The sequence below is a fragment of the Rhinolophus hipposideros genome (assembly GCF_964194185.1).
Source record: "Rhinolophus hipposideros genome assembly, chromosome: 26".
Lineage (NCBI taxonomy): Eukaryota > Metazoa > Chordata > Mammalia > Chiroptera > Rhinolophidae > Rhinolophus > Rhinolophus hipposideros.
Genome location: NC_138072.1, coordinates 25,013,042 through 25,027,292, shown reverse-complemented (window position 1 = coordinate 25,027,292; position 14,251 = coordinate 25,013,042). Strand labels below are relative to the sequence as shown.

At 44.5% G+C, this 14,251-nt stretch overlaps 1 protein-coding gene across 1 annotated transcript in view; it reads left to right on the top strand.

Annotated features, from left to right (window-relative positions):
* The window catches only part of DISC1 (DISC1 scaffold protein), a gene marked incomplete at both ends in the record, with an annotated part of 280,468 nt that extends 269,491 nt beyond the window's left edge, over positions 1-10,977 (top strand). The window contains 2 exons of the mRNA XM_081039321.1: positions 7,593-7,754; positions 10,966-10,977. Coding sequence (XP_080895447.1) covers positions 7,593-7,754; positions 10,966-10,977 — 174 coding nt within the window. The remainder of the gene's footprint in view (positions 1-7,592; positions 7,755-10,965) is intronic.
* Positions 10,978-14,251: the final 3,274 nt, after the last annotated feature.

Here is a 14,251-nt window from a genome sequence, read left to right as displayed (position 1 = left end):
TATGACTTATCAGGCAGTTTCTTCTTTTATCAATTGTTTTTCATCGGTTCTGTTCATTGGTTCTATTTAGAACTTGTCAGAACCCCTGTGACAAGCATGCAGATACTGGAAGACAATTCATGGCTCTCTCTGACCTAAAGACACCTAAATAGTTCACATGCTTCCCTTACCACTTATGACATCTGGATGCTTTTAAAAGAAATACCACTTACTCAGGATGTAGCCCTGTAATTTGGATGAATACTTGCATTATATGGAGTAATAATGATGTACCTTTAGTGTCTTAATTTGTGCATCCGCTTTTGGCGTTTACACAATGACTGCAGAATTCAGTGTTTACGTGGAAAGATGAATACTTATAAAATCTATTTCAAATAGATGTGAAAGATATTCTTTGTGGTATGGACAAGGATTTGTCTGAGGTAAATATTCTTTATGTGGATAATAAAAAAAAAAAAAAAAAGAAAAGAAAACCATTCCTGGAATGTATTTGCCAAGCAAATACTTTGGAAAACAGCCCAAAGGAACATATTTAAGGCTGTGATTTTAATACCGAGCTAAGTAAATGCTTTAATGCATCAGCCAAGCTCACGGATGGTGGTAATCACATCTGGTTTACCTCAAGCTATGGGAGAGGGAAGGAAACTTAACAACAGAACAAACATCATGGGGCTCAAGTCTCATTTTTGGCTTCTAAGTCCTGTAGGTATGTGTGCAGTGCGGGGTTTAAATTTTTCTCTTTTTTTCTTTTTTATTGGGGAATATTGGGGAACAGTGTGTTTCTCCAGGGCCCATCAGCTCCAAGTCATTGTTCTTCAGTCTAGTTGTGGAGGGCGCAGCTCACTGGCCCATGTGGGAATCGAACCGGTAACCCTGTTTTCAGAGCTCGCGCTCCAACCAACTGAGCCATCCGGCCGCCCTAAAATTTTCTTTTTAAACTTAAATAGTGCTATGGCTCAGCAATCAATAAATGCAGATAGCTTGATAACCACAAGGGAAGACTGCTCTGTCACCTGTCCTTTCTTTGTTGTGTAGCCTGTGACTTTCACGGGCCACATTAAATATTTTTCTAGATAGGCAGCTATGGCAGATGCCTTATCACATGGCCAAGGAACAGAGGGATGCGACCAAGACAAATCAGAGTAGGGCATCCGAGATGGGGCTCCTGTCCCCACTCCTCCCGGCACCCCCAGTCCTGGCAAGGGTGGAAGCAACTGACGACTTCCAGCATGGCACCCGGCACAGTGCATTTGCTTGTGAAGAGCAGACCTAACAGGTGCTGCTTGATTCTCTCACATTAATTTTCAAGTCATGCCAACACTTCCTCAGTTAGGAAGTTTTTCTTGTGTTACTACCTGATACCGTTTCAGACATCAGACTGCCTCTTTTTTTAGAACTCCTTTTGACAGCATTTTAAAAAACATTTAACATTCTTGATTCCAAGCTATAGGCAGTATCTGCCTAACGAGCAATTCAACCTAAACAGTTTCCTATTCCAAATGCAGTTTCTATTCAGAATAAAGATAATTAATATGATTTTCTCATCACACTAGATATAGCCTGATGAGATATTGTTACCAGAACTTGCTCTGATCAAAACAGTTATTTCCTACTCTCTGAATATGAGCTCTAGTTTTAACACTTTAAATGTTGATATTTCCCAAATTCCATAGGGAGGACTTATCTATGGGAACCAATACTAAGTAAAAAGCCATTGGGGATGCTGGCCATGGACTGTGTGGCTTTTCCACCAGCGTGTGAGGTTTAGGGATCTGCTCAGGCCAGCAACTAAATGCGTGTTTGGATCTGAGCATAAACTTCTATAGATAAATGTTTGTAGAAAGTCTTTTTAATGGGAAAGTTCTGCCCAACAAAGGGAATCCCGTTTCTGTTTTAAATCACGAGTCTGGTGAGCAGGACAGAAATTTGACATTAGCTCTAATTCAACCCAGCTGGAAATTCCTGCCCAGACATTCACATCTACAGGTCTTGATCATGAGGTGAGTTAAGCAAATTATATTTGAGATGCCGCCAGCCGAGCTGGTGCTACTGTCATGCTGCGTGGAGGGGCAGTCGGGGAGACGCAGGGCTCTTTCTGAGGCCAATAAAAGGCATGTTTGTGTGGAAGCTGTGGCCGGCGCACGGCAGGGGAATCACCCCAGGCGAGGCCATTGGCTGCATCAAGGGACAGGGGCTATTCAGCGAGGTCTTCGCAGGGCCTCCTTGGGTAATGCCGTCTGAGAAACAGGGCAGCTTCCTTGAGACCTGGTGAGAAAGAGGTCTCCAATGGTTGTTTGAACAATTATGGAGCGCCTCTTCAGAGCTACGCAGAGCATTAGTCACAGGCCACAGGGGTGGCAGGACACCATGCTGCTTCCGTCTTGTGTGGAGACAGGCAGTGGGGGGACAGTGGTCAGGTGAGGCAGGGGACACAGGGCCCAAAGGTTCCTGGAAGACGTTGGATGTGCAGGGTTTGGAAGCCAGAGGGTACTGGGCAGAGAGGGGAAAGGCCCAGGGAGGCCACTGTGCACTTGCTGAAGCTTCCTTCACTCGGACACATGTGGAGAATAGCTCCTCCCGGGGCTATGTGGTGGCATGGAGGGAGGGAAAGAAAAGCCATAACTGTAACTGCGGAAAAGACTGCCTGATGGGACAAATTACTGGAGAGTTTCCAACGACACTTTGAACAGCTTGTACTTGATCAGTTCAGAATTGCAAATCCTACCAAACTCCACTGCAGCTAGCAATCCCAGCGACTGTAGTGGGTGACATTTTAATGATCAAGTATCAGTCAGGCAGTCATGCAGCATTTTTTCTTTTTTCCCCTTTTTTGTCACATTTAATTTAATAATACAAATGGAAGCAAACGTTATGGATTTCATGCTGAGAAGCCCAATGCCTGAATTGCTACGGGACACGGTTCAGACAACGTTCACTGGGTCCCCGCCAAGGCAACGGGGACATGAGAGAGCAAGGCTCCGTGTTCTTATTCATGATGCAGAAACTCGTTGCCCTCTCGTGGGACTCACCTTTCCTGGGCTCCCAGCCTACATGTCAGGGACATGTGGACCAAAGAAGGTCCCAGCTCACCTTTACGTCCCAGGTTGTCTGCTTGAAGTCATTGCCACCTCCAGTCGGGTCCGTATCCGAGTCCTAGAGGGCCCCTCCCCCACCAAGATGAAGCTGAGCCCTCCAGGAAACACAGCCGGTTTTGCAGCATCCCAAGGGGGGAAGGGAAGAGTGATGCATCTTCAGGCTCTGTGTCACCCCTTGGTAGCCCCTCACTCCCACCCTGGGCCAGCCCAACCAAAACCCCTGTCTGTGTGCCCACCGGATCCAGAGGAAAGAACTGGCCAGATGGGGGAGGCTCTTCCTGTGTGTGTAAAAGGAGGAGCTGAACTAAATGGTTCCCAAGACCCTGCCAGTCCCCGTCCTCTCTGCTTCTAGGTATTGAGATCCTCAGGGATGGCCGTGTGACGTTCTTAGTAGTCCTGACTGAGGTGACCCTTTGTAAATGCTCACATTTGATGTCCTGGGAAGCAAGGTGGTGTTAAAACAGGGCCTCCACTTACCACTCAGCTAATCCCCAGCTGGGGCCCCTGCACAGTACACCTCACTTCCAGTTCACTATTTTGGCTTAACCAAAAATGCCAGTACTTCCAAGGCTTTTACTGAACGACAGCTGTGAAAGGAGCTTCCTTTCTTTACAGACGAATGAGGGAACAAAACCTCTTTAATAGTTCCTATTTCCTTTACTTGTTTTTTCCTTTCCTCCAAGTCTTGGAGTAAGAAAACACATCAAATTAGAACTTGAAGCAGAGTAGGCAGCAGAGCCCCTGCTCTCCTGCCAGGGGGTCTCTGCCAAGTACAGAGACCTTGGCCTGAAAGAACACACTTGAGAAAGGGCTCCTGTGGGTAAGGAGTTTGGGCAGGGCTGCGGGGCGGCCTGCCTCTGCCCCACAGTGTGTGGGTGCTGGCTAGGTGATGGGACGTGGAGACTGGACTCATTTGAAGGCTCGGTCCCTTCCATGTCTGGCTGGTGGCTGGGGCTCTCAGCCGCACACCCTCACATGACCGTCCACACGGCTTGTGCTTCCTCAAGTCCTGGAGGCCAGGGTCCAGGGCAAGTGATCTGAGAAGAAACCTTACCTGTTGTGATCCGGCTGTGGCAGTCAGGAATGTCACCTTTGTGTGTTCTATTCGTTGAAGGATCTTCAAAGGCCCACCTCCGTTCAAGGCCGAGGAGTAATAAACTGTCTCTTGATGAGAGAGGCCAGCTTCCAAAAGGCCGCCCCTACCCTCTGCTGGCACAGCATGGAGGGTACCTGGCACAGCATGGAGGTGGGCGAGGAGCTTCCACCTGCCTCTCAAGTTTAGGGTTAACAGGCAGGACCTCTGCAGCTTTGTCAGCTGCCACCCACGACTCTGGTCCCACCCGGCTCTCTGTGGACACAGAGGATTCCTTTGCACAGAGCAGAATTTTTCATCAGATCAGGTGTCTCTGCTCAGTTTAGATTATAAACTGATTCTGTTCCCAGGATTTGAAGTGAGAGCCTTATAGTAAAGCCATATAAGCCCCCTCAAGTAATGCCCCCCACCTCCACCCTCCCTCACACTCAGGATACTCGTTCAGGACCAGAATCTGTGAGGCCAACAGACAGAGTTTGTGCTGGAGAAATGACCCCTGAGAAGGCCCATCAGGCCTTGTCTCTGGTCATGAAGCTTGAGCTCTCTGAGTTTGTTTCCATAACTGCGTTATGTCTTTTTTATCTTTAATATTGTTTTTTTAAATATTCAGGTGTATTTTTTCCATAGTTTTTCATTATGGTTTGAATTACTGTTCTTGGCAACTTTTTAAATTATATTTTAGAGGTGTGGAAAATACAGCAAAGTATAGAGAAGAAAATAGAAATTTGCTCTAATACTGCCCCTCAAAATAATTGTTACTATTTTAACACTTTGCCTATTTGAGTATTTCCTCATCATTAAATATTCTTGTATTAAAAATGGTTTTAATGGCTAAATACAAATTGATATACCAGAACGTATTTTAACCATCCCCTTTGTTGTACATTTATTTCTTCTTTCCCATACTTTTAATACAATGACTTTTACATTAATAAAAAGTATTTTTATTTAGTGCATATGATAAACATTTTTTTCATACTTAAAGCCTTAATAAAAATATTTAAACTTTAATATATACATTTTCTTGTTGAGAGATTCCAGGAAGTGGAATTATTAGCTCATAGGATATAAACAATTTAAAGTTTTTGCTACATGGTCTGAACTTGCTTTCCCCAATTCGCACAATCTGAACATAATTTTAATAAAAAATAGGCAGGTATTATATGTTTGGGGAAAAATGTAAAGCCACATTTTAAATGATTTAATTCAGGTTTGATTTAGATTTGTTTTAGCCTTAAAATGAGGATCAACTCATTTGATTCCATTTAAGAGTGTTTAAATTCCTTGGTTCCACATTCTGATTCTATGTTTTTTTCTCTCTTTAAGTTTATTCTCAGTTGTATATATTTTCCCACTAACACTATTTTTCTCCTTCGTGCATGACTTGTGGCTTCACCACTGTCAATCATTTTTCTCCAGATGTTCTTTTTCTTAGTGTCTCATTTATTTCACGCACGATTGGGGCGTTACTCACTGCCCATTGTCTCAGCCTCCATGTGATTTGTCTACTCTGTAATTCTGCATCTTTGGATGATAATCTTATTACTTTTAGGATTAGTAAAATATATATGTGTGTGTGATTTTTATATACTTGCTGTCTTCTCATCATCACTGCTGTGGCCAATTATGAGCAAATCTTCATGCGTGCTTTGCATGCCTTCTTGTTTAATTGTGTCCATCTGTCCTCAAATTTGTATGTTGTTGTCACTACATTCCTTTGCTTTTGTATATACATTTTCTTGCAGTATGTTAGAGTGCTCCAATATTTACAATAGCAATTTATAGTTCCCATTAGCACTGTTTTATTCTAATGTGGTTGGTCATTTGGGATATAAACTTTAAAGCATTCTGGAGTTACTATGGTGAATGTTAAATTACATATCTGGATTTAATGGTTATTCATGGACTCCTTATAATATTATAGAACTCATGATCCCTATGGACTTTTGAACAGTAAATATCACCACACCTGGGCTTTTTTTGGCTCATAATTATAGCTTTTGCAGAAACTCTGTAGAGTAATTTGAATAGATAACTTAATTGTTTCCCTTATGCAAAATTCTTTTTAGTATACCTTCTAAGACTCACTATTACGTGGGAAAATGTTACTTTTACATTTGGTTACGTTTTAATTCTGAGCTCATTTTTTGCTGCTTATTTATTTATTTATTTAATTTTATTTTAATTGAGTTATAATTGACATATAACATTGTGTAAGTTTAAGGTGTACATGTTGATCCGAGACATTCATACATTGAAACATGATTCCTACTGTGGCGTTAGCTAACGGCTCTATCATGTCTTACCCTTGAGGTCCTGGGATGAATGAAGAGCCCTTGGCTCTGCCCATGGGAAATTTATACTCACTTGGGTTGTGAGAACGTCACACAGATCAGAGCTGCTGCACTCTGAGGTGGAAACGTTGTTTGGGGCCTTGAAGGAAAGGTTGGGTTTCAGAGAAGAATGGAGGACAGGGCACGAGCAAGAAGAATAGTTTGACAGTGGAAAGGCAGTGGGGTGAGTCCAGTTGGCAAAGGTTAGGTCGCATTTAAGAGAGTTGAGGGAACACAAGTAGTGCCAGGTGTGGAAGGGCAGAGCTTAGACTGCTGTGGTGGCTTTGTGCAGGAAACTGACATAAAGGAGGCACTTTGTGGGTAATGTTGAGGATATAAGTCAGAAGGGGAAACATTGGAGGACGGCGTTTCAAGACTTAAATGTTCATTCATGGAACTGAGGAATGCCGTGTGCCTGCCATGTGTTTACCATGTGCCAGGGCTCTGACCCATCATCCCTGCTCTTAGGGGGCTGGACATTTATCATGCCGCCTCTTAGGGGGCTTACATTCCATTGAAGGAGACAGGAAATGAACATCTGCATATATAGCAGCCATATGTATAATACACACCTTGTGGCATTTAAAGTTTCCTGAACATTCTAGCTTTCAGGGGCTGTGACCAGTGTGCAGACAAATGTTCCGTGCACCATTACATCCCTGGACCCTTTCAGGAATCTCTCTTTGCTCTTATGGCTCAGCCTGGTGGCTCCTGTGACTCTCCCCAGTGCCCCTTTGGTTACAATTCCTATTACATTGTCAGTCTGCCTGTGGATGCAGCTGGAAGACTCAGGCTTCCCCCAGGATAAATCCTCTTGAGGAGCTGACATACTGGAAATAGCATTTGAAATGAGCAGATACGGGAGGTAACCAGTGGAGCCTGACGACACAGCTGCTCTTCTGGTGATAACTAGCGATCGGTTCCTGTCTCCTCAAGAATGACCTCCAGGTTCTGTCGCGCTTCTGCTGGGCTGCAGAAGCTGTGAGAACATGCCTCCGGGTGACTTACCTATGTGTTCACGGCCCTGAAAAGTCTATAGCTTACAGCAACCTTCTTCTTTTTCCTGGATAGGAATCTTACATGCTTTCTGCAGAACTTGGAGAAAAATGTGACGCCATAGGCAAGAAGTTGTTATACTTGGAAGATCAACTTCACACCGCGATCCGCAGTCATGATGACGACCTCATCCATATCCTTTTCGTCGTGCACATTAAGCACCAGCTAGGTTATTTGGTAAAAGCAAGTCTTAAAAAGATACACAATTGCCCCATGCCTCAGCAGACGGAAGCAGACAGATATTGCTGTTATTACAGATCAGCACACCTCAGATCTCAGATTATCCAATGTCTTCTCTCTAGTTTTTGGTAAGGCAACATTTTTGGTTATGAAAGCTGACCACTAAAAATTAGCCATGCAGTTCAGACATGCAACCATGAGACCAAAGCAGAATCCAGTTTTCACGGAGTGGGAAGCTGGGTGTGCAGGACTCAGTGTCCTAGGGGCTTTCTCAATACCAAAAAACCCAAATGCATGCGTGCTTTTCTTTACCACATAGTTCTGCCATGTAACAGGCAGAAGAGTGTCACAACTCACAGGACTTCGGGTTATTTCTTTGCACTTTCTTTTTGCACAAGAGTCAATATACCTGGTATCACATACATACAAATAACTTCATCAAAACTGGCTGCCGGTGAGCAACATGGCGCGAGAGTTTACTAGCACCGCATGTCATGCACCTGTGTGGAGCACTGTGACCCCTAGTGATCTGTGGGGATGGTCAGTTTGTCACTGCTTTGTTCCTTTGAGGGCAGATGGGTGGGTGCACAGGGATATGCAGCCCCATCCTATATCTTTTCATTTATTTAATCACAAGTCAACACTTCTTCAGCACAAACACTTTCCGTTCATCATCCTTTCTATTCTGCAGTATGATGTTTGTTACATGGACTGGTGGGAATTGCAGTTATTTTGGTCTTTGCTTCTCATTGCTGTCTTTTCAGAATTCCAGTTCTTATCATACTTTATCTTGAGTGTGTGTGTGTGTAGCCTTAAGCGGTCAGGCATTAATCTTAATCACAAGTATTCAGATCCACATTTAATGATGGAGTCGACACTGTTTCCTTCCTTCTTATAACCTTAAATTTGACCTTGCTTATTAAACTTAGCAGGAAATTTCTTCGACATAATCAGCTATTATGTTCACATTGTTCAAGGTAGATTTTTAAAAGTAGACATTCTGTTCCTCAAACTTCCTGCCACTTAAAAAAACTGGTCTTTAATCTATTATCAGGAGGTTGGCCAAAGAAACAGTGGAATGTTTGGTTTGCATTTTTGTTTATTCCACGTTCATGGATCACACAGATTTGAGCACTTATAAGGGGACACAGCTCCTAGGAAATGGGCGAATGACTGTATGTGGGTGGTCCCTTTGGGGCAGCGCCCTGCAGACCACCCGTGGCCCAAGCCCAGCGGGTGGGGGCTTTCCTCAGTGGGACGTCCCTCAGGCTCCATGTGGAGTCTGTTGGCCATTCTGAGACCTGCAGTCAGGACTTGTGGTGGTCTCTTGTTTAGAAATTTTCTAGAAGGTCATTTTGATTTCAGGGCATTGGGTTTTCTCTTTAATAAGGTTGGTGGCATGGAGGAAGCTGAGATGGAACAGAGCTGTGTGTAAACAAGAACCTCTCAGTTTTCCCACGGCAGTTCAAGCCATTTTCAGTGGCAGCAGGACCACAAACAACTGATAAGCCTCTATGGTTTTCATGGGCACGAAGTGAGGCTGTATTCAGAAAGTATGTTTAACATAGTTTTTCTCTGGGGTAAGTGCTTGTTTTTAGGTAGAAAACTGTTCTCCAAGGCCATTTGCCTCACCATTCTCAGTGTGTGTCACAAGCTCAAAGCACATCCCATAAGAGGTTTCAACTTAGTCCCTGAACTATTTTATAATAAATGTTTGAAGGAATCACTCAGTAACCACACAATGACTTATATGAAAAACCATTTAATTCTATTAAAACTGCTATAGGGGCCGGCCCAGTGGCTCAGGCGGTTACAGCTCCGTGCTCCTAACTCTGAAGGCTGCCGGTTCGATTCCCACATGGGCCAGTGGGCTCTGAACCACAAGGTTGCTGGTTCAATTCCTCGAGTCCCACAAGGGATGGTGGACAGCACCCTTGCAACTAAAATTGAACACGGCACCTTAAACGGAGCTGCCGCTGAGCTCTCGGATGGCTCAGTTGGTTGGAGCGCATCCTCTCAACCACAAGGTTGCTGGTTCTACTCCTGCAAGGGATGGTGGGCTGCGCCCCCTGCAACCAGCAATGGCAACTGGACCTGGAGCTGAGCTGCGCCCTCCACAACTAAGACTGAAAGGACAACAACTTGAAGCTGAATGGCACCCTCCACAACTAAGATTGAAAGGAAAACAACTTGACTTGGAAAAAAAAAACTGCTATACATAGATCGGGATTATTATCCCTACTGGATAGCTGAGAAAACTGAGGCTTCTAGAAATTACGTAGCTGGTTCGAGGTCATTTCTAACCAATGGCAGAATCTTCCAGCCACAAGCCCCGTGGTCCTACTTGACCAGCAGGCGGCAGCTATGCCTGTAAATAAAAGGACAGGCCCTTCTGTGGAACATACAGTTACTATACACATTTTTAGCTATAGTAAGAGTTTTGATTGAAGTCATGTTTTTTTGAGAATTTTGTTGATCCTTGCTGAGATAGGTGGGGACACACTGGGGACATGTCAAACCAGGGTTGAGAAGTGCTGGTTTAGGTACTGAAGTCAGCCCCTCTCCCCCGCAAATAAAATCTACAGCACGATATGGATTTGAACTCAGATTCTTCCCTGAGGCCCAGGCTTTGTTCCGTGTCACTGATTGAGAGTAAATACAAGGAAAGTGACTTTGAACTCATACAAAGCAGCACTTAGATTTGAATGGAGCGCCATGCACTGAGATAGAAAGATGTTTACAAGACGGCAGAGGCAGCCCTTGTTTCAAATTAGAACTTATCTGGGGATCCAGAGAGGCTGCTGCAATCCTGTAGCCAAACTCTGACTGGATTGTTTCCATTCTTGATCAAAGATACAAAGCTGAGTGCGGCTGAAAGAAACGGCTTGCTGTCAACAAGAAAGAACTGTGCGGTGGGGGTAATATTTTTGTTTGGTTCCATTAAGCACTCTGCCAGAGGCCACTGTGCATGTGATGTGGAGTGAACGTGATGAATGTGAGTCCACAGCAGACGTCTGTGTCCAGAAGATTCTAGCCTTGGATGCAAGAGGCTGATTGTTGGTGTGGAAGGCACAGGATCTGCCACACAAACCATATGTGTGGGGAAGCCTGATTGGTGTGGCACCCAGGAGGGTGGCCAGGGGTCAGCTCTGGGTTTGAGTCTCTACGCAGACCCTCTGGGTACCCTGACTTCATGTGGGGGCTACAGGCAGCCTACTAGGAGTCTCCTGCTTTCACGAAGAAGACACTGGATTGACAGATCTGAGGGGGCTAACAGGCCATGTCTCTTCATCATCCTGACAGGTTCACTAAATTACACGTAGCATGACCAAATAACAACACAAACCTGTCAGCGGCAAATGTCTGCAACATGTCTGCAACACTGATTGAAAGAGCTAGTGTCGCCCAGGTGACTCATGCCTGGAGTCTGAGGACAGGACAGGAGAGGGGCCTTCATTGTCAGTCAGGACGGATTTCCAGGAGCATTTGTCTGAGTCTCTAGCACAATTTCACAGTCATTTTGGGTCCTAATTGGCAGTTATGTTTTGAAAAACATTTTGCGTGTAATGGTTCCTCTGTGTTCAAAACTCTTTAACTGAAACTATGCAGTTTAGGTGGATTATTAAACAGGGGGTTGTCTCACTTTTTTCACCTTCAACTTCAACAACACACTTTCAAAGGAGAGAAGTTTGCTTGGGATTGGGACACTGGGGCATCTTTCAAAGCCCTCCCGGCGGTTCTGCCTGCCTCTGAGTCACAGATGAGATGGGAACAGACGGATTCCATTTGGTCCTTTACAGCCATGTCCGGGAAGCCCTCATGGGATTCTGTTCTCTCTGCTTGTGTGGAAGGCGTGGAGCTCGATGGCAGGCCAGCACTGTGAATGCATCAGATGTCACACCCCCTTAAGAGGCCTGTCTGGTTCAACTTTCAAGTGTGTAGCTTGAACCTACAAAAGTAACAGGAGTTTGGGGATAATTGCTCCCTCTCCCTGGGGATGTTCTCCATTTCTGGAGCTAAAGAGCTAGAAGAGGGACCATGACGATCACGGAGCCCCAATCGCGAATTTCATAGATAAAACTGATAACCCGAAGAGGCTGTTATTCATGGCGTCGTGATGCAGGTCTGGTGGCCACAGCTCTTCCCTTCAGCTCCCACCACAGGGAGTGGGATGGGCAGAGGAAGAGTTGGAGACCACAGTGAGGGAGAGGGAGTGGACACAGTGGGGTACTGGCACCAGGTGGGCACCACAGAGAGTGCCCGGGACAAGCACCAAGTCCACGAAGCAAGTCACGTGTGGGCAGCGCTTGTCTCTGTGCCCTTGAGCAGCTGTGCTCCTCACCGTTGGCTTTCCACGAAGGTACATTTCCCAGGCCTGCAGGCCGTAGTGGCTGTAGGGGAATCACTGTCGTTATGAAGGACGATCTGGCCAGTGAGAAGCGTTTCAAGGCTGTACTGATATGTCTCTTTGGACCAAACTAGGTCGGATGAATGGAAGGCTCAGCTACTAAAATGATCACTCGGAAACTCTAGTGCCACATTCAGTTGGTTTTATATATGAACAAAAGACCCCTTTGAAAGAATTTGAGGACCTTTGCAAATGGCTACCCTAAATGACAATCCTGTCTCACCACTATATTCCTGGACGACATCTGTGAGACGTGTCTTACCCCTCTACTAATTATAAACACGGTTTGCAGAATTTTACTATCAAGAAGTTATGCACTTGCTTAATATGTGTGTAGTCCATCCCAAGGTGGTAAAGAATGGTCTTGGGTTCCAAACATGTTTTAAAGATGTTGGCATGTCAACCCTTGTGTCATTATTGTAACTAGTGTGCCAAGTTTCTTCGATGCCACCGCTACCTGGTGGCATATCTGTTACGGGGACAGGAAACTTAGCTACAGATGTTTCTATGGCACAGGCATCCTAAGAAGCAGTCAGCTCTTGTGAGATCTATTCTCACACTCAGGTGCACTGAGCACCTCCATCATTTACACCTAAAATTTCAATACAGAGTTTTACTTTATTTGCTCAGCCCTTTGACAAAAATCAAGCTCAAATATGTCCATGGGCTTCAACTAGGAGCTCATCGGACTAGGAATTAAAGAATCTAATTCCAGTCCTACTCTACTACTTAGTAGCCTTAAGATCTTTGTTAGATCTTAATGAAATGGGAGAAACAGTGAGAAAATGTTGTGAAAATATTTTTAAAGTATATTTTTCAATCTAACCTCTAAGTACCTTTCTGCAGCCTGGATCTCTCCCCAACTTCAGACTCATGCCTGCTTCCTGTGTGGCCAAGTGGCAAGTGGCATCTCCACTTGGCTGATAAGTAGGCTTTTCCAGTTTGACACATCCAAAATCAAATTCCTCCCCACACTCAGCAAACCCCAACACATTCCCAGTCTTCTTCTCGATACCTTGCAAGTCTATTTTTCCAGTTCATGGCTTAGATAAAAGAAATCTGAGAGTCATTCTCACTGCCTTTTCCTTCTTTCACATTCCACATGCAGTTCATCACCAAATGCTGTTGGTTCTACCTTCAAAATATCCAGAATCTGACCACCTCTCATCACCTCCGCTGCCACTGACGGGGTCCAAACTAGGATCTTTTCTTGTCTGAATTATTTCTGTCATCTCCATGTTTCTGCTCTGCCCCCCAGTAATCTATTAACAATGAAGGCAGCCAGTGTCGTGTCATTCCCCTGCTCCAAGTCCCCTCCCACACACACACAATTCCCATCTCACAGTCCATATACGCGGCCCTCACGTGTGAGGGAGTGTGTGTGTGTGTGTGTGTGTGTGTGTGTGTGTGTTGCTCTACTCACTGGCACTTAAGCAACGTGACAGCAGTGACTTTGTTCACTCCTTCACTTCCAGGTCATTTCTTAGCACACAGTAGGAGCTCAGGAAATATTTGAATACTTGAATGAGTGAAGAAAAGAATGAGGATCTCTATGCCTTCATCTCCCCAACTGCTTAATGGTGAAATGTGGTTCACGTGGTTTCTTTTATAAACACATCTGTTTAAATATGAAAGTGTGCATGTCCATTGTGAATATTACAGAAGTATGAAAGAAAAGGCTATATCTCCTTCCCAGTGCAAATACCTAGAAATTCACCACTCTGTCTTTCTAGCTAGAAATAGCTCATCTCTCTCTCTCTCTCTTTTCAAAATTTTCAAAATTTTGAAAATTAGATTTCAAAATCTCCTTATACAAATTGTTCTGCAACTTGCTCCCCCCGCCCCCACTCCACATTTTATCCTGGATTCTCCTCCATTTCACTACATTCAAATGTTTTGGAACTCACATGTAGTAAGAAATCATACAATCAGGTTGGTTAGAGAGAGTTTATGTTGTAAATAAAAACATGATTTTAGTCATTTCGATGATGATAGGCTCATTATAGAAGGTTCCAGGATTCCTGATGTCTAGCGCAGCTTGAGCAAAAGGTGTTTGCGACCTCTGCTATCTTGTAAATTATCCTTA